The sequence below is a fragment of the Gracilinanus agilis genome, chromosome 1, assembly GCF_016433145.1.
Source record: "Gracilinanus agilis isolate LMUSP501 chromosome 1, AgileGrace, whole genome shotgun sequence".
Lineage (NCBI taxonomy): Eukaryota > Metazoa > Chordata > Mammalia > Didelphimorphia > Didelphidae > Gracilinanus > Gracilinanus agilis.
In genome coordinates, this window is record NC_058130.1 from 632,286,568 (window position 1) to 632,308,856 (window position 22,289).

Consider the following 22,289-nt stretch of genomic DNA (forward strand, 5'->3'; position numbering starts at 1 on the left):
CTAGTGATTTCTGAGTTTAGGTCTTCTAGCTCTCAATCTAAGACCTGATTGAACTGTAGAAATCCTTCTTTTATTTGTACTTTGCCCAGGATATCCTCCATGATAGACTTAAACATCTTCCATGAGCATATATATATATATATATATATATATATATCTCCCTTCTGCGTTGGAACCATACTTAGTATTGATTCTAAGATTTAGTATTGATTCTAAGACAGAAGGTAAAGGTTTTAAATCAGTGATTCCCTAAGTGGGCGCCACCACCCCCTGGTGGGTGCTGTAGCGATCCAGGGGAGCGGTGATGGCCACAGGTGCATCTATCTTTCCTACTAATTGCTATTAAAATAAAAAAAAATAATTTCCAGGGGCTCTAAGTAATATTTTTTCTGGAAAGGGGGCGGTAGGCCAAAAAAGTTTGGGAACCACTGTTTTAAATAAAAAGACAGGAAGGAAGAAAATGACAAACAGGATAGTTTCAGAAAAACTTGGAAAGACTTACATGAACTAATGCAAAATAAAGTGAGCAGAACCAGGAGAACATTGTTTATTAAATGCCTATATGTCAGCCACATATTATTTCTTCTGCCTTGGAACTGATTTTTAGTATTGATTTTAAGGTAGAAGTTAAGGTTTTAAAATTCAACAACTAAAAGCAAATTATCTTGTTTGATCATTAGCACACTTTTATGAAGCTGATGCTATTATTATCCTCATTTTACATTTGAGAAAACTGAGGTAGATAGAGGTTAAGTTATTTGCCTAGAGTAATTAGCTAGTAATTAAGTACCCGAGATCTAATTTGAACTCAAATCTTTCTGACTTGCAGGCCCAACTGTACCTTGTATGCCATAGTTCTATTTGACTAAATTTTTTATTTCTGTGTCACATGCTCTTGTCTTCTCAAATGGTCCAGAGGACCTGTTTAATTAATTCTTAGCCATCAAGCAAGAAGATTTTAATATAAAATGAACTGCTTTCTTGTTGACTTTGAGTGGTGGTGAGGATAGGACTGAAGAAAGTCTGACTCCTTCAGTCACCTTACATTGGTAATTATAATCTCTTAGCCTCAGTTTCCCCATTTGTAGATGGGAATGTTAATACTTTCACCTCATGCTTATAGGATCATTGTGTGTATAAAATGTAACCTATAACCCCACACTTACATGTTATAATACAGAAACTTCCACTGAAGTCACTTCACAACAAACCAGCATATAGGGAGTTAATGTTAAAGATTTTATAACCCTAACTCATATTCCCATACACAGGTGCCTACAAAAAACAGGTCAGAACAGTCTCCAAGTTTCCCCCCTCCCAGACCCGATTCAGTACAGTACTTTAACATAAAAGAACAATGAATGAAATATGGAGAAATTGTCTCCCATTAAAAAACCTGTACTTTCTCACCTCTGTGGCCCAAGAGATACGTCAAATACACCTAACACATTGTCTCCAAAGATAAGATGTATGATGGGAATGAAATTCATGCCAACATTGATGTAATCTTGAGAAAAATGATATAAAGATTAAAATCAGCAGATGGCACTTCAGATCAGCCACTGTAAACCTACTGAGTCTCTGGCTTTTCTCACTCCATTTTCACTCAATTGTCCGACCCCCAAAGGGAACTGGACTGCTGGTAACCCCCTTTACCTCCCAGCAGATACTTAATAAAAGCTTTTGAGTGGCTGGCTGAGATCTTGGCAAGTCCAAAAATGAAAATATATCCCGTTTCTTTTTTTCCATGTTAAGGTCATCCAGGAGAGCCCCATATGGAGCTATAGCACCAAAAAAAAAAAAAAAAAAGATTGTTTCATTTGGGGAGTAGAAACTACAAGAAATGAAGTTACTTCTAGGTAAGCAAAAGTTTTTTCTTGGGTCTAGACTGACCTTTTGGTCGCCATCCCTTCTTATCAGCAAAGCTGAATAAGGATTGGTGAGAGAGCTAAGGAGCAAGCTCTTTGATTGATAGTCTTGCTTTAAGAGAACCTACTTATTTTTTAAATTTGGTCTCCAATGGTGATGAAGAGTTGCCTCCTTCCTTGAGGTCTGAAGTTAGAGAAGTCAGTATGTAGTTTTTACTGGGAGACTTCCAACTTTCCACTCATCTTCTGTATCAATTCCAGCAAGTGAAATGCTGATCCATCAATGTGAAATTGGTCTGCAAGTCACTTAAACAATTTTTTTTTAAATTTAAACATTTATTAATAATCATTTTTAACATGGTTACATGATTCATGCTCCTACTTTCCCCTTCACCCCCCGCACTCCCCCCACCCATGGCCGACGCACATTTCCACTGGTTTTGTCACGTGTCCTTGATCAAGACCTATTTCCAAATTGTTGGTGGTTGCATTGGTGTGGTAGTTTTGAGTCCACATCCCCAATCATGTCCACCCCGACCCATGCGTTCAAGCAGTTGCTTTTCTTATATGTTTCCTCTCCTGCAGTTCTTCCTCTGAATGTAGGTAGCATCTTTACCATAAATCCCTCAGAGCTGTCCTGGGTCATTGCATTGTTGCTGGTACAGAAGCCCATTACCACTTACACAATTTTAACAGAAACATGGTGTAATTAGCAAATTCCTTTTTCAAATTTCCCTTGAATTTCTGTCCTAGTTGTTCTCCCAATAAAAGGATGAAGGGAAAACTTCGTAACCATAAGTGAAAAGACTTCTGAGTTTCCAAAAAAATGAACATCTTTTAAAAGATTCCACTTCATAATCCTTAAAATTCTGATGAGGTATTATCTTTAGTTTCTATATATCTATAAGGGTTGACAAATCCCTACACTTCCCTGCTTTCCTATTGTAGACAAAGGTGGCTATTATTGAATTAATGAGGCAAAGAGGAGTTCTTCAGTCTAATTCCAAATGTAAATGGAATTTAGAAAACTGCCCACACAGGAGCATGAATGGCTGAGACAACAGTTCATAAGGGTATATATGACATACATGCTAGATCAAAATAAATTCAAACTAGAAGCTAAGTTAGAGTTTAAATTAGAATTTACACAAGTTTATTTTCCCTGCCAAGCCAATGTTTAAACATGAAAATCTATTTACTAGGTCAAGCACATAAGCCCATTGGCTCAGGTTCACCTAGAGTTCACAAAGACAAGCCTATTAGCTCAGGTTAAGTTAACATTTATAGACAAGCCTATTCATACAGGTTTATGAATCCAGGGCCTTACTTAGGGAGGCTATAATTTTGATAGCCTACCTTCTATACTTGCCAATTAGTAAAAAAAAAATTTTTAAGTCAAATTTCAAAGGTCAGTAACACTCAAGAAACTTAAAATAGTATTTTTAAATGTCATAATGGAAACCTTATGTTAAATGGAAGTAATGAAAATCATCACAAAAAGAAACCAAAAGATCCCAGAAAGCACTTAGCAAACATCTAGTTTGATGACTGCCAAAGACAATATCAAGTAAGAATATAAACTGGTTTATACAATCTCATGCAGAAAGATAGTGGCTAGTTATGAACAGTATCATATTATAAAACAGGGAGGAATGACATATAAAATCAGTTTAAAGAAAACATGGCTTGCCACTAAGCTGTCATCCCAAGGGCATCTGGAATGAAAATCAAAGGTCTACAGGAAGATGAAAAGAAATTGCCAAAATCACCATAACAAATAATTTTCTCCAATAAAGAAAGTAGAATTACTACAATAGGAACTTAATATCATGTGCCAAATAGAAGAGGAAGAAATGGTGCTAAAAAGGATAAAGATGAGAAAATGAGTTGGAGTAGACAAAGTATATACAAAGAGTGTCCATAATGGAGGCAATATAATAACTATGAGGACATTGAGGGATCTCATAGAAGTATTATGAAAAAGGGTAAGATTCCAAAGGCACAGAAAAAAAAAACTCAGACTTTATGAAAACCAAAAAAAGTGAACACAATAATATCAATAACAAATACATATGCCAACTCTCTCAACCATACAGAATACTTATGACAGAAATACATACATGAATCAAAGGCACCTACATCAACGAGGGTATATAATAGAGAATATGAAAGCTTTTCAAAAGGGATATTCAATAATGTACCACATCTTTTCTATATCACAATTAACTGACTACGATATAGATTTTAATATCTCATTGTACTTACATTTTTGTTGATTACAAAAAAAGTAGTTGGTTTAGTAGAACAAAATATTGCCATCTTACAAGTTTTCTCCCATTTATCTAACAAAATCATTCAAGATCTCTCCAAAGATATAACACAAATAGCCTTATTTAACAAGACTTTGATAATACATTATCAGGTAAAGAATGAAACTATGGGCAGCTGCGGGATGGGGTGGAGGGATGGACAGTGAATAGAGCCATGGCCTCGGATCCTTACTGGAATGTGACCTTAGCAACAAGTCATTTAAACATGTTTTGCTTCCATTTCCTCATCTGTAAAATGAGCTAGAGAATGAAATGGCAAACCACTCTAGCATCTTTGCCAAGAAAACCCAAGATTGGGTCACAAAGAGTTGGACATGACTGAACAACAATAAAGACATAAAACTGGGAGATGAAAAAGAGAAAGGGCCAAGCACAATGTAGAGCTACTTTCAAAAAAAAAAACTGTCATCAAGGAAATTTGGTTTGTCTATTCACACAGGACCGAGAGAATGGAATAATGTCTACATGACTATATTTCACCCTGCCTTAGAGCTAGTGATATAACAAAAATAGCTAGCATTTACAGTGTTTTAATATTTGCAAAAATGCTTTACAAATATTATCTCACTTAATACTTACTCATATCCTTGAAAAATAAATGCTATCTATCATTATCTCCATTTTACAGATGAAAAATCTCAGGCTGACAGAAGTTAAGTGACTGACCCAGGGTTACAAAACTAGTAAATATCTGGGGGAGAATTTAAATTTAGGTCTTCTTGACTGGTTTAGTGCTCTATCCACTATGCCACCCAGCTACCTTAAGAAAGATAGGCCATTATATGTATAACCCAGTGGAATTGCTTGTCAACTCTGGGAGGTGGGAGAGAAGAGGGGAGGGATACAACAAAAATTATGTAACCATGGGAAAAAAATTAAAAAATAAAACCTAAATTTTTTTTAAAAGATAGGCCATGCCTATTGGTACATGTATGTGTGTATGTGGACATACATACATATATACACACACCTTATTTATTCATTCATACAATTATTTCTAGAGCAAGAAAACATCCATCTCCTTAATATTAAAATTCTATCAATAATGCAATACAACAGGAAGACATGAAATAAAACTTCAGAATTGGAAAGGAGTACCACTAAGAGGGCAAAGGAGAAGCACCTGGTAGGTGAGCAGGTTGTATTATATAAGAAAAGAGGAAATCAGAAGAGCAGAAGTAAAGGACATCATCAGATAATTATATGATAAGAAGATGAACTGGTCACATGGCAATCAATCAACCAGCATGTATTAAGCAACTATTTATTATGTGTTTGGCATTATACTGGGTACTGTAGATACAAACACCAAAAATAAAATACATAAACAATCCCTATTCCCTACTTATATTGTATCAGGGAGATAACATGTACATAAATGAGTATGTATAAAATAAATATAAAATACAAAGAAATTAAATTCAGTAAAAAATATAGAATAAATAGAAAATAAATATACCAAGTAGTTGAGAAAGACGTCATTATAGTTGGGGGCAGGGAAGAAGGATCAGAAAAGTACAGAGAAGAGCTGCATCTTAAGAAGGATTTTATGAGGTAAAAATAAGGAAGTGCATTCCAGGTACAAGAATTGGAGAAAAGAACAAGTTAGCTAGACTACAGACTGAAGGAAGGTAAATAATATAGAATGAATGAATAACACTTACTATTTGCCCACCAGTCTACTAAGTACTGAGGATAAAAACACAAAAAATATCTGAAGCAAACCTTGCCCTCAAGAAGCTTGCATTCTAATGAGGGAAAACAATACATATAGGAAAGCAATGGCAAGAGAAGAGTTATGATTTGTGAAAGATAATAAATAAAACATAAAACAATAGAGGTATCCATTAACACACATTTTTCCATAAGCAAACTTCCCTACTTCTAGTGAAGGTACTACTATTATTCTAGTCTCTCAAATTGGTAACATTGGTTTTATCCTTGACTCTTTGCTCTCCCTCATCCTCACATATTCAATCATTTGCCTATCCTTGCCAGTTCTATTTGCATAGTATCTCTCACATCAGACCTTCTCTTTACTTACACAGTCATGATCTTATTTCAGGGCTTCATTATCTCTATAGATATATGTATAAAGATTACTGTAATGGCCTCATAATTGGTTTCTCTGCAGCAAATCTCTCTTCATCCCCCACAAAACTGCTTACATGATTTTCCTTAAGCACAGATCTGACCAAGACACTCTTACTCCATAAACTTCAGGAACTTGCTACTGCCTATAGCCCTTTATTTCACTTTTAAAAGTCTTCATAATCTTGACCCAATCTATTTCCCACTCACCAACCTCTCATTTCTACCTCTTTCTCAGAATCATATTCAAATCATAATCATTACATCAGTTAGGAAATGGCTAAACAAGTTGTAGTATATAATTGTGATGGAATACTATTATGCTATAAGAAATGATGAGGGGGAGACATTCAGAAAAACCTGGGAAGATTTATGAACTGATGTAATGTGAAATGAGCAGAACCAGCATACCACTCACTGTGCACAGTAACAATAACAATATTCTAAAAATGATCAACTGTGAAAGACTTGGTTATTCTGATCAATAACAACGAATCATAGAGCAGCTAAGTGGCTCCGTGAATGGAAAGCCAGACCTAGAGACAGGAAGTCCTGGGTTTAAATCTGGTCTCAGACACTTACTTGGCTGTGTGACCCTGGGCAAGTCACAACCCAAATTGCTTAGTCCTTAAGGATCTTCTGCCTTGGAACCAATACTTTTTATTGATTCTAAGATGGAAAGTTAGGGTTTAAAAATAAAATAACAATGAACCACAACAATTCTGAAGTATCTATTGTGATAGGAAATTTTTTTATCTTAATAATCAAGTACTTGGAGTGCTCACCCTTTTAACTTAGTCAGGAACTTGAGAATCCATTTGATAAAAGTTCATACTCTTGGAGGATGGGAAGTGGATCATATAGGCACAACCCTTGGGCAGTGCCAGACAAATTAAGAAACTTTGATTCCTGAGATGTGAAGGGAAGAGCTGATGGGTGGAGAAAATTGCATATAAGCTGGAGCCTCTGGGACCCTGGGGGCTTTTTGGCAGCTTTGTCTGGTAAGGCTCAATTTGATTAGGCATTCAATCCTGCCTGAGATTCTGTGCTGGAGAATCTGGTGGTGAGACTCTTGCTAAAGAGATTAGTGTGACTCCCAGTTGAAGAACTGGACCAGATAGAGCCTTTGTCAGAGTTGGGCTGGAATTCTTCAAATTGTCAATTATAGAATATTAGTTAAGCAATATTCCCTATCTCCTTCCTATATTTCCCTCTCTTTACTATCTCTACTTTGCTGTAATAAAGCTACTAACGCTACTAATAGACTCAGAGTTTACTTTTTAATTATTATAAATGGTGACCACAAATTTTATAACTCTTAATTTGACCAAAACCAATTTCAATTCTTACACTATGACCAAAAATGCTATCCACTTCTGGAAAGAGAACTGATGAGCTCTGAATAAAGACTGAAGCACATTTTTTTCAACTTCTTTATTTTGCTTGTTTGCTTACTTTTTGGGGTGGCAACATGGCTAATATGGAAAGGAGGGAGAAAATTTGGAACTCAAAAATAAAAAAGAATGTTAAAAATAAATCAAATAAATGGGAAATAAGAAAGAGAGAGAGATTGAAATGATAAGATTGGCAATTGTGAGGGAGCTTAAGAAGTTGAGGTTATCCCGAGTTATGAACCTGGGAGACTGGAAGAACAGCAGTATCCTTGGACAAAATAGAAAAATTTAATAGAAAAGGTCAAATTTTGTTTGGATACATTGAGTATGAGATTTATCTCCAAGTCATGCAGTTTGAAATGTTCAGTAGGCAGTTGGTGATAGCAAGTTGAAGATCACAAGAAACTAGGACTAGACATACAGGGTTGTGTCAACTGTACAGAGATTAAACCCATGGGAGCTAATGAGGTAACAGAAAGAATACAGAGAAAGGAGAATATGTCCTGAGGGCAAGTTAGACAAATAGAAAGAAAATCAAAAGACATAAGTGTCTTGAAAATCCAGAGAAGAAATGATTTCCAGGAGAGATGCCCATCAGTTGGGATATTCCCCAAGGATAGGCAAATGATAGTGATACAAAGGAATATTAAATATATTGTAAGAAACAATAAACATGAGAAATATGAACAAGGGAAGATTTATATGGCCTGATAAATGAAGTAAAATCAAGAAAACAATCTACATAATGATTATAACAATGTAAAGGGGAAAAAATTGAAAAAAAAATACTCTATAATCAAAATGAGCAAGCTTGGCCTCCAAAATGATCTGAGAACATGCTCCCTTTCTTTTTGGCAAAGATGAGGGACTATGGGTGTGAAACACTGCATAAAACATATGACTCCACAAATATCTTGTTTAGTTTGGTTGAACTGTTGTCTTTTCCCTCCTTTTTTTAATTTATTGTGATAAGGAATGGCTCTCTAGAAATGGGAAATAGATGCACCATAATATGATAAACATTTTAAAAAGAAATAAAATGTCTATAAACCAGTGGTATCAAATTCAAATAGAAACAGTACATAAGAAACCCTGTGGACAATATAATGACTTGGGAAACCACTTAATAATGTCATGGTCTATTGTATTTTTTTAATATTCAGCCATGACATTTGTCTCCAACTCTTTCTGATCCTATTTGGGTTTTGTTTTGGTTTTCATTTTTCTGGCTAAGATACTGGAGTGGCTTGTCATTTCCTATTCCAACTAATTTTACAAATGAGGAACTGAAGCAAACAAATTTATGTGACTTACTTAAGGTCATACAGCTATTATGTGTCTGAGGCTATGAGGCAGCACAGTTGATAAGAGTATTAAATCTAAAGTCAGGAAGACTCATCCTACTAAATTCAAATCTGGCCCCAGACACTTATTAGCTATATGACCCTAGGCAAGTAAGTCACTTAATCCTGTTTGTCTCAGTTTCTTCTTCTGTAAAATGAGCTGGAGAAGGAAATGGCAAACCACTTAGTATCTTTGCCAAGAAAACCCCAAATGGGGCCACGAACACTCAGACTTCATTGAACAACAAAATCATTAACTGTATTTTTTATTTGAAAAAATATTTCCCCATTACCTTTTATTCTATTTTAGCCCTGTTTGACACTTCTGATATAAACTAAATTTTTATATATACACTTCTTTTAACATAAAAATCTAAACGGTCATATTGCTCTCTTTTCAGGCAATATCCTACAGGGAGCAAAAAAATTTGAAAAATCTTTAAAAATGTTATTTTTAATCAGACATAACTATAGAGACTGTGAACACTAAAAATGATGCAATCTATACTAGACACAAACATATATCATAATGTAACTTAAAAGTTTAAAACACTTCTAAGTTTATTGAAATAAAAATTATATAAAAAAATGCACAAAAGCCCTTAATACCTGAAAATTTCTATATAATTTCCTTTCATGGATAATAAATTGGTTACTGGTTGCTCATTATGTTCAAAGAATAAATATAGCATTACAAGTAAAAAAACTGGAATATTTGTGTCAAAAGATCAGTTTCAGAATAATACCTCAACATCACACAAACTATATATTCTACTGTGTCCTTTTAGCAAGTCACATGATTCAGTAGTAACTCTGAGACAAGAATAATTATCTTAAGAATCAGATTATGTAGTAACCTAATTTATAAGCATGAAATGTTGAAGTCATTTAATTACTAGAAAAGATCAGCTTCAAACATTGTGGCCTTCAATTCTTCAGAAATGGAAAACCTAATAGCTGCAGTTCACTTTTTTTCCATTATAAACTAGATTTGGTTTGAAAAAACTAAGCACAATAACCAGTTGTACAATTTATAATATATATGTTAATGCTGATAACTTAGTATGCTTATTGTATAAACATTTCATTAAGTTAGTTAATTCTAAGTTTCTACTATTTGCATATATATAAGGGGCTAATAAGCAATCAATAATGCATGGTATGACTAAATCCAGTTCAGCAGTAATTCTTATGAGTAATCCAAAAGTCTACAACTTTAAAATTGCACTGATTGAAAAACAAACCACAAAAGCTTTAAGAGTCTTGGGATATCCTAGATATGTAATATACCAAGCCATTTTTTTAAATGGCTCATGCTAACTTTAAAACATGACTTCTTTAATGTTAATATCAAATATATATTTACTGCAACTACATTTCATGGTATTAGCTTATTCAAATTCTGTAATTTGGATCTATAACTAATTACCAACATTGAAAAAATCTGTTTTCTTGAAACTTTGATGTAAAAAACTTAAAACTAGGTATATTCATTTTAGCATGACTATTTCAATGAATTTGTTTCATTCGTTCCTAAGACATTTTTCCATTATATTATTCCATTTTCTTCTTCAAATACAACTTATACAACATGAACAATAAAAGTAACAAATTTTTTATTTTATATTTTAAAAGAACACTGTTAACAAAATATTTTTAAGTAGGCTCATGCATCCTGTAGAGTTAAACACAATTTATTCTAATCCATTGTTTAAATTATTTAAACATGACTATTTAAAATTTATGAGATTACTCTAAAAAAGGCACATGGAAGATGATACATATTTTAAGCATATTCATCTAAATACACAAGAATGATCATTTAAAGTAATAGTCAGGGAAGGGAGGAATAAGTCATTCAAAAATCAAATTATATGAAGCTGATTTCTCATGAAATAAAAAAGCAGTCTATTAGATGCAAGTACAGCATTTCAAGAAATCTAGAGACATGTTGTAGTTGAAAGGACTTCATTATTTTTCTCAGAACATGTTTGATTTGCCCATAAAAATTTACTATCTATATGCTATATTTTCTAATAGCTGTCACTTAAATCTAAAAAACTGGAATCATTGGCTAACCAAGCTTAAATATATATAAACCACTTACCTAACTTTTGATAAATTTCATTTTTTTATGAAAAATCTAAACACATTGTAAATTAACATGGAAAAAAATCAAATAGTGCTTTGATTTTAAACAGAAGTAAAAAGAAAGCATCATAGAATAATAGAAAGATCTCTATCTCTGGAATCAGAGGACCTAGACTCAATTATCACCTGTTAAAATCTGTCACTTTTCAGATACCTCGTCTACAAAACAAGGGGACTGGACTAGGTCACCTCTGTAGTTCTTTCCAGCTATATGATCCTATGGTCTATGTTGGAACCATTTTCAAATTCTTAAATTGACTTTAAATGCTTAATATATACATGTGCACAAAATTTAATTAACTATAATAATTGGTCGAATCTAAATAAAACTCACATATGCCTTCTAGTCATTCATTTTTTCAGAAAATAACTGTTACTAACTTTTTGGAAAAAGGTTGATTGTTCCTTTAAAATGCCACTATCTTCCTTCAGAGAATTATAGAACTAGAATATTTGAGAACTAGAAGGAATCTCAATAAGCATTTAATCTAATCCATACATGAAAGCAATCTTTACCATAACATATTTGACAAAGAGTTATCCAGGCTCTGTTTAAAGAATAAATGGGTTCCCCAAAGAGGAACAATCTACCACTTCTAAAAGCAACACATTCACTTTTGGAAAGCTCTAATTGTCAGAAAGTTTTTTCTTAATACCCAGTCTAAATTTGCTTCTTTACGATTTTTACTCTCAACTCCTGGTTTTGCTCACTGAAAGAGAGAAATAGCTCTTCCAGCACTTGAAGATTGCCATCATGTTTGTTCTGAGCCCTCTCTGCTCTAGGACAAGCATCCTCAATACCTTCAGCTACTCCTTAGATAGAATTATGACATTCGAGAATCCTGTTTGCTTTTCTAGATACTTTCCAGCTTACTAGTATTTTTCTTAAACTATGATACCCAGAACTAAACATATTCCTGATGAGCTCTGTCTAGGATAGAGTACACAATAACTATCACTTCCTTCTCTTATTAGTTATACCTCTTTTAATGAAGCCCAAGAACATTTAGCTCTTTTGTATGCCACATCAGATTGCTGACTCATACTCAATTTGCTGTCCACCGAACACCAAGATCTTTTTCAACCCAACTACTGTCTAACCATAGCTTCCCTATTATAAGTACGTGTGAAGCTATTTTTTTTTTCAGTTCAATTGTAAAAACTTATTTTTTTTCCTCTTTCAATTTCAGCTTTAGACTTGGTCCAATGAATTAACAAGGTAAGATCTTTTTGGATCCCAATTCTGTCATCAAGTGTCTCTGAGCTATCTTTTCCAGCTTAATATCAATGGGAAATCTAATGAGCATGCTACATACTTTAGCCAAGTCTTTGATAAAAACTGAGGTACTTCACTGAATATTTCCTGCCATGTTGACAATGAATTATGACTAATCTTTGAGTTTAGCCATCCCTTAGAATGAATATACCTAATTGTATTAGCAGGTAATCCTTATCTCTCCATTCTCTCCACAAAATTATAATAAAATTCTTTACTGAACACTTTGCTTAAACCTTAGTAAATTATATGTACAGAATTCAAGATGACCTTTTAAAGCAGGCCCATATCTTAAAAGTAAAGAAGACCTCTATCAGCCAAATTCTTGCTTAATTTAATCTGTACATCTGTAGGAAATATGTGCTACTTCCAACCACATATCTTAACAGAATTTAAAGAATAGAAGAGTGGGAAAATAGATGTAAGAAAGGGGAATGCAATTAATCTTACCCATTTTCTAATCTATTAGCTATTAATACACCTTGTGAATGTTAAGACAGTGCTACATCAAGGAATGCTCCATAAACATTATATAACAAATACCAAATTTGATGGTTTAAACATAGGTAAATGTATTAATACAGTACATTAAAAATAAAAATTCAAGAAAACAGTACTTTACCATCTCAAAATAGGTCATTATCAAGCCATCTTATCACTGTGGATTATTATACCTTATTAGTAGATTTTGTAAGTAATTCTTAGGATCTTTATAGTTCCTCATAGTAATCAGGCTTAATGGAATTCAAAGATTCCATGACTGGAAGGCTCTCTCATCTTAACCTCACCTCTTGGAATCCCTGGCTTCATTCAAGGCTCTACTTAAGTGTTACCTCCCTACATAAGGCTTTTCTTGAACCCTCCAGGTGTGAGCTCTCTCTACCCCTACCAAAAAATAATTTTGTTTTATTTCTGCTTTGTACATGTTTTATACTTATCTGTGTCTTCCCAACCTTCTTTCTCTCCCCTCTTCCCCTTAAACTCTAAGCTTCTTTTGCTTTTGTATCAACAGATTCTGACCTGATGAACAGTTGCTAATTGAAATGAAGTGAAAAAATTCCATAAAACTGTTCCATTACTCCTAAAAAATAATCCTATACTCTTCTCAGAAGCTTCAATGAAATTCACCCTTAACAAAAAAATGAAACTTCTAAATCTGTTATATATATATATATATATATATACACACACATATTTATATATGCATATATATATGAACAGAGAGACAGTGAATTCAGATTACAAATAGAAAAATGAAAAACAAAAAGAAAATGAACTATATTTAGAATTTAAGGTACTATAAAATATAAAAAATGTGAAATTTTAAATTCAAAAGAATGCATATATAAATTTCTTCTAAAATTATTTTCCTAAGAATCCCTTTTTTGTTCTTTTCAACCAAGAGATCTAAGCAAAAATCTAAATTTTTCTAATAAGTCCATTTTTAATTAACAACATTATGGAGTAAACTAGCAAGAAGTAGAAATCAAAGGTTGATGGGCCTAAAAAATTTTTTTTAATTTTTAAATTTCTTATAACTTTAAGACTTTTTCTGGAATTCAAACAGAATGTTTCTATTTGTTATCATTAAACATTTAAGGTGTACTGAGACATAGGTTATTCTATATACACATATTTGGACAAAAAAAAGCAAAAAATTCAATCATCTATATATTTTAATAACTATTCAAAATACCAAGTCTGTTTGGATTATCAGAAAAATCTGATTATTGCAATTTCATCTTTTTATATTTTTGATGTTACCTACACATTGTGATACTTTTTTTCTTGTTGTTTTTATTAAAGAATAAGATCAAGACATTTAAATTTATCTTTAGAAGTCAAGGATTTCTATGTTCAAAAGAGAGAAATCCTGGAATATAAATTTTGAAAAAAACTTAGTAGGGGCTCAGATCATATCATAGATTACAAATACATATGGATATGCTACTTTATTTTGGTAGATGTAGTACACTATTAGTTTTTAATACTGACTTTTATTGAAATATTACTGAATACTGAGATGTATCAAATTAAGGCAAATTTTAAGGTTATAAGTCCAAAATAAAAGGTGGGTAACTTTTCTTCATTTTGTGCTAATTTTAAAAAATTCCTTTCCTACAACTAATCTATATCATTTTGAAATGAATTATTTAATGAAACATCTCGTGTGTGTGTGTGTGTGTGTGTGTGTGTGTGTGTGTGTGTGTGTGTGTTTATCTATGTATATACTTTTAAAATCTTTTTGCTAAACTGCTAACAACAATGAGGACTATTTTAAATGGCTGGTGGAAATTGTAGTATAATAAAAAGATTACTGGGCTATAAATCAGAAATAGGTTCTAATCCCAGATCTGTCAGTAACTAGTTTGTGACTTCTGGTAAGCCCCTTAACTTATCTGCATCTCACTTTGCTCCTCTATAAAATGAGAGGGTTTGATCTCCAATAAGTCCCTTCAAACTCTAAAATTCTATGGTCCTATGATTTAATCTTTAAAAAGACAGAAGTATATTTTCTTTCTTAGCAAAGGGATATGTTGAATATATTGTCAATTAAAGTCACTTGTATCAGATGTTTTTGCTTAGCTGTTTTTCTTTGTTACAAGTTAGGATTCAGCTCTGGGGCAGATGAAGGCAATACACTGTATTTCCTGAAATGACAGTAATGTAAAAAGGCATCCAAAAAAAAGTTTTTTAAGAGAATAAAGGATGAAAATCAATGTCATATTAGAGCAACTAATTCTTATAAGATTATCACAACATTTAATAAGATTATTAGAAAATTTCTAATTGGCATTTTTCCTCTTTTAAAGATCAACTTGGGTATTTCTAGGCCAGAAGTGGAAATTTCTTCTGAAATATGTAATAACATCAATAAAAAAAAGTCAAAGCATCTTTAAGACCTGCTATTAAAACTCCTCACCAATAAAATTTAGGAGGAAATTTTAAAATATGCATTATAGACATATCAATCAAAAGATATGAAATGATAAATTCTTTTAAAGTTTTCTCAAACTAGAGGGAAACTAATCCAGCAAATTCCCTTATGGAATTGACTATGTCAAAACCATTTAATTAAATAAATCACAGGTGAAAATTTCAAGTTATGAGACAAAACAATAAATATTTAGAGACTATTGTATTCAGGAAGATCTCGTCTTAGGCGTATTGCTCTCAGCCTCTCCACTTTGATTTTTGCTTTTAGAAGTTCTTCCTCAAGCTGCTGCCTTCTCTTTAATCCATCCCTCTTTTCTTGAACATACAGTCCAAATTTTCTTTGATTTTCTAAAATTATCTGATGCTCCTCCTTCATCATTTGCAATGTTTGTGGGTCATATCCTAATAATGGTCTAAAATGTTCTCCGCTTTCATGTCTAAAAAAATCATCTCTCCTTGGAAGAGAAGATGGTGATAATGTCATTCTTGTATCAACAGGAGAGAGCGAGGGTGAAGATTGCTCCATAACACGGACCAATTCATGCTCTTCTCTTTGTTCTAATGTCTCATTCTGTTGAGCATCTACAATTAGTGAAGGAGGTGGTTTAATATCTTCTTCTTGGTCCAATTCCACTGTAATAGCAATAGGATGGTGTTCCAACATCACCTGTGGCAAACTGGTACCTGCATGCGCTTCCTTATCCACGTTTGCACTAAAGCACACACACAAACATACACACCAAATGAAATGAAACAAAAGCATATTTAGAGCATATTTTCCTAAATCCTGTAAATTCTTAATATTTAAAGCTACTTCATTTCATTGAAAATACTAATAATCACATTCTAAAATTCTGATCTCAGAATTATGTATTGTTTGTTTTTATCTGAATGTCTATGATAATCATGTATCATTAAGCAGAGGAAAATACAAATGAAAAACATTTTAAAAAACATAAGTTCAGGGGGCAGCTGGGTAGCTCAGTGGAGTGAGAGTCAGGCCTAGAGATAGGAGGTCCTAGGTTCAAACCCGGCCTCAGCCACTTCCCAGCTGTGTGACCCTGGGCAAGTCACTTGACCCCATTGCCCACCCTTACCAATCTTCCACCTATGAGACAATACACGGAAGTACAAGGGTTTAAAAAAAAAATCCCTTTAAAAAAAAAAAAAACGTAAGTTCACAGAATAAGAAAAGAAGAGGAGGCTAATTCCAAGGGCATCAGTGAAAAATATACTGGTTCTATGACTCCTATGCAGTGGAGGATCATGTGACCTGATACACATAGTGTTTTAATGCTCTTTGGGTCTTCAGATATAGGTTTTCTCTACTTCACCCTAAATCCTCAAATCCCACTTTCTATTCTACTAGATTCTCCTCCAAGTCAGAATTAGAGTATCAATACACAGTGGCCCAAATTGTACTAGGGCAAACAAGAATGCTGGCAAGAAAAGAACAAGGGATCTTGGAATATGTTTGATTTGGAGGTATGCACAACAGATTTAACAATATTTACTCCTTTTGACTAGAGGAAAATCAAGGCAGCTTTTGATTCCAGGGAACAGCAAAGCATCGTGCTACCATTGAGTTCATTGGATTTTTGAGCTATAAGAGATCATCTTGTCCAAACTCCTTATTAAACAGATGAAAAACTGACATATAGAGAGTATTAAATCTCTTGAAGAAGTATATAATGACAAGTAGTAAAGCTAACATTTGAACACAAATCTTCTGATTCCAAACCTACTGCTCTCCCCAACATACCATGAAATAATAGTATTGTATTTCCTCAACCATTTTTTCTACCCATTAACTTAATGCTATTAAATGCCTCACAACTTTGCAAAATGAAACTTAACTTGGGGGAGGGGAAAGAGGAAATATTACAGATTTATATTATAGTATAAACTTTATCACAAAGTAAACATTCTTGAGGAAAAACAATTACTGGAATATTCGTTTTTGTCAAAAGGATGGCATCTGTTAATGATTCTTAATTATGTACACAATGTTTCCTCTAATCTCAATTTTAAGCTATTAAAATTTCAAACTACCCTAGACTTAAACACCATGCATGTACTAAATAGTCCAATGATAAGATAATTTAATTCTTATCACCAAGCCACTGGCTAAAAGTTCCAAGAGGATCAAAGGAGGTCTCATCTAAATCTTTTAACTTCTCTACTTCTGCACCTAAAGACTATTTGTTGAATTCAATGAAATATGGCCCAAATATCCTGCTTCTTCCATTGTTTTGTGTCCTGTACTTTTTTGTCTCATTTCCTTTTAAAACTAAAAAGTATAAGAGTAAAAACCCTATAGAACGATTTTAGTAGAATTAAACATTCAAGTTTATCCAGATCAGTGTTTTGCAACAAAAAAAAAAAATTTAACTATCTGCTTAAGACAAATAAAATAAAAAATATGCAAGGTACAGTTTTAGGGGGGAAATTATTACATTTTAGAGCTGAATATTGACTAATTTCATACATGAGTACTTCTTACAAAATGAAGACCTTGCTCACCCCAATTCTCAGTTTTATGAATACTGAGAAGGAAAAAAGTCATCTGATGGCCACTTTTGTTCATGAGCATCTCAACTTTTCTAAGTTGGTTCTCAGAAAAGAGATACACAGCTGGGCCATAAAATCCTTTCTAACTTGGTAGGACATGCACTTCATAGGCAAAACAACCAAAAACACAGGATAACTTCCATGATTGGGACTTTAATGGAGAGCTGATCCAACATATTTTCCAAAAATGAAAATATTATGACTATAGACAAAAAGTTTCCATCTCTTTGGAAACACCAGTGCTTTTTATTTCTTCAAAAGCTCAGCTCCTGGGGGCAGCTGGGTAGCTCAGTGGATTGAGAGTCAGGCCTAGAGATGGGAGGTCCTAGGTTCAAATCTGGCCTCAGACACTTCCCAGCTGTGTGACCCTGGGCAAGTCACTTGACCCCCATTGCCCACCCTTACCACTCTTCCACCTATAAGTCAATACACAGAAGTTAAGGGTTTAAAATAAAATAAAAAAATTAAAAAAAAAAAAAAAAAAAAGCTCAGCTCCAAAACTAGTTATGTGACCATGGGCTATCATTAACATCACTAGGCTTATTTCTCATCATAATATTAGACAAAGTGCTACACTTAAAGAGTCAGAACATCTGGGTTTGAATCCTGCTTCTAATAACTAATTAAGTTTCCAAAAGTAAACCACTTAACATCTCCAAGCCTCAGTTTCTTCACATATAAAATAAGGATAAAATTACCTAAAGTATCTCCCTGAGAATACTGGGAAGAGGCTCAAATGAGATAATGTACACAAAAATGCTACATCATTTTCAGCTACTATGATTTTTTTGTACTTCCTACTTCACAAGTTATTGTGAGGAAAGTATTTTAACAAGCAGAAAACTAAATTTCTTATGACCCAGTCTTTATATTGAAGGAATAACACCTCCTCCAAAATCCAGATAAGGGAATAAAGATATAATTCAAATCAAAATAAGAAGCAAATTTTACTCTATATTAGATGCTATGCTTAAAAATCTGGGAAGATAGAAGGTTTAAATAACTAAAAATGAGCTTTTAGTATTTCTTGGGATTTTTTAACTCTTGTCAACCTGTTACCAATTTGTAGGTATAACTGAGTTTCTTAGTCTCAACTAAGAATAAGCATTATAATCCTATATAAATTAGCAATGTCTTATATATAATCCTATGTTTGTTTGATTTTTGTCACAACATTGCAAAAAATCATAATGATGGTAAAAGCATTATAGAGGTGAATTAAAGTGCTACAGGATGGATTTCTGATATTCAAAAAATTGATTTTTCTGGGGTGCAAAATATAACAAGTGTTAATCTAATAGTAATAATATGTAATTTAATAGGAGAAAATTCAATTTTAGAAAAAAGGAACTTAACCTTAAAAATCAAATATGTAAAACAAATTATACACAAGAGTACAATTACACACTCTTATTCATAGTAATGTTTTTCCTTCTGAAGAAATGAACAAGGTACCTGATGAAATCAATAGGCAAGCCATTCTATATTATCACTGAATCATTAACAGTTAAGAATTGGAAAAGACTTTCAAGATTTAATCCAATCCCCTTACTTTATAAATGAGAAAACTCAGAACTACAGATGTTAAGTGACTTGACCAATGTCAAGCTATTTAATGGCAAAGCTAGGACTAGAGTCCAGGTCACTTGAATTCCAAGCTGGTGTTTTGAACCAAAAAAAAAAAAAAAAAAAGATAATGAAAGATATACATAATTTTTAGAATTATTTTGAGATATTTTCAGATAAATTAAAAATATTTTAAATTGCATAATAAATATCTATGGCATTAAGTAGCAAAATCTTACAGGTTATTAATATTACCCAGAAATCTATAAAAGAGGTCATTCTTAACAGAAATAGGAGAAAAGTAATGATAGGTAGAAAGGAGAAAAATGAAATGCGGACAATAGTAAAAAAGTACAATACATATATTGTACGAAGTAAGAAAGCATATGGCTTTTAAAAAACATGCTCCATAATTCCAATCAACCTAAGAAAAGTTTGCATACTTTGAACATTCATTTTAAAGAATGCACATCAATTGCAAATGCACATCAACTCTGGCACACTCAGATCTCTAGAAAACATTAAGTGACAGGCAGTATGGTGAGGAGGAATAAGCACTAGACTTGGAATCAGAAGAGCTGGTGTTTATTATAGCTCTATTACTAATTAGCTAAATGACTTTAAACAAGTCACAATCTCTATGAGCCCAAGTTCTTATATCTATAAAACGGAATAATAAACTACTTCCTAGGGTTAAGAAAAGGATCAAATGACCCAGTGTACATGCACTTTCTTTTTAAAGCACATTTCACTGGATAGTATATATCCATGAATGGTTCTTTCTTAGTAAGTGTTCTTTTAAAAATATATAATCATCCAAAATTCAAGCTTTGTGTATATTTTTCCTTGTAATAAGGTTGCAAATGAGAAACTTGTACAACCACATATATGACTCTAAAGGCCCTTTTTCCTACAATGATAGAGGAGAAAGCATTTTCTGAAAACAAGTGGAAAGCTCCTGTAGATTTCCCTTTATTGTAAATTATTTTGAAATGTATCTGGCATGTTAAGATATATAATGTTTAATCATTCAATTTCTATACTATTTGTTTTAAAGAATGGCACCATGAATTAGATCATTGTACACCTACATTCTAGTTTTCTTTAATAATTTTTCCAGTTTTATCAACTAATTATAACCAATATCTTTATACAAAGGGGGAGGGGGGGTGTTGTTTTCTAAGGTTCTCTCAGTTAAGTACAATGTAATGGTAATTTTTTCTTCTTGCCTCCTTCCTAAACTTAAAAAGCATTTCACTAGCCTAGAATTATAAATTATAAATCCTATCCAAAAAGGAAAAGTTCTGGAAGTTTTATTTGGAGGATACTGACTGTTAAATGAATGAAAGTCACACCCCTCAAAAGGGAATCACAATAAATGAAAATGAAAGTTATCTAATCAGAGCAGAATGCTAATAAGTTGACCTTTTTAGCTTTTATACTATTTAAACTTGGCTTTGTTTAGTTGATTATTCTTATTTGAGTGCCAAAGTGTACAAATTTAACCAAAACTGAACTTAGCTGTCCATTCACCCAAAGGGGAAAAAACTATGTGTAGAGATAGTATTACAGTTTGGAACTTTAGCATAGTTAGAAAGCTTTAAGAGAAAGCTTTCACACGTCCTTTTTGATCTGTAATTCAGGTCAAAACTAGTTAGTAACTTAATGTGTGGTGAAACATAACAAAGAGAAACTATCAATGTTAATATAGAAAAAGTCAAAAAAACTAAAACTCTCCTACTTAAAAATGTGTTTTATATGTAGAATGAGATAGCAACAATTAAATTTTTTTAACATGTAAAAACAATGTTTTCATTACTTATTTGGGTTGTATTTAAACTGCTTTCAATTAAAAGTCTATTAAATATCTTTAGACAATGATAATTTATAAATAATATTATGAGGTATTAAATTGTCATTTTATCTTCCCTGATACCAAATTGAACATTTTTATTAGAAGTTATATGTAAAATATAGCTCCCATGAGCAATTTGCCTAAAATGAACAGTGGAGGTGGAGGGGATAACTTTTCTGAACCTCTGTTTAAGTAATTCACTATTAAGGGAGATAAAGAATATGGGTGGCAATCACAAATTTCATCCCATGCATTTTTCTTCATTCTCTCTTTCTGGAAATTGGACAAAAATAAATATAAAAATATAAGAATAAATTTAGTTGACTTTTTTGCATTTGACAAAGCAAAACAAAGGCACCATTTCGCCATCTGTAGGGAAGCTTTCTATGCACATCTGTATCTCAGTATCACAGCTAAGCAAAGCCCAAAAGATAGGAGGCGCCATAATTTCCCAGTAAAAAAAAAAAGTAAAAGAAATCTTACCTTTGTATATTGTTCTTGTCTCTTCCTAGGCACACACTGGAAATCTGGGGAATCATTTCCACAACTTTCTTGGTTGGCTCAGAAATACTGCTCCTATGATCTAACAGAGTCTCCTTTTGCTGCAAGAGCTCCTGTTTGGCGTATTCTTTGAGCCTTTTATAGAGGGTACGCAGGCCTTGTGCTGTACGAGGCGGGCGATCTACTCCAATAGCATTATATTTGTCTGCTATGATATCCCAGCATTTGTTCTTTTCCACTATTACTGAATGTTTATTAGTGTGCTCTTCAAGAATTTTAACATATGGCTTTACCAGCTTTAGCAAATCAAGCTTTTCAGATAATGTAAAATTAGAAGATCTAGCCTTTCCAACCATTGTTATTTCCGAATTAAGTAGGCAGTTTCTGAAACCACCATGCAGTCTCT

General features: G+C 32.9%; 2 protein-coding genes across 2 annotated transcripts in view; both read right to left on the reverse strand.

Annotated features, from left to right (window-relative positions):
- Positions 1-22,289, reverse strand: part of RAD54B (RAD54 homolog B) — a 124,860-nt gene that overhangs the window by 70,554 nt on the left and 32,017 nt on the right. The gene's annotated exons all lie outside the window — the stretch shown is intronic.
- Positions 15,581-22,239, reverse strand: LOC123231889 (fibrinogen silencer binding protein). Its single transcript, XM_044658198.1, has 2 exons — positions 21,866-22,239; positions 15,581-16,103 (listed from the first exon to the last, which is right to left on the reverse strand). The coding sequence occupies exons 1-2, from the start codon at positions 22,237-22,239 to the stop codon at positions 15,581-15,583; spliced, it is 897 nt and encodes a 298-aa protein (XP_044514133.1).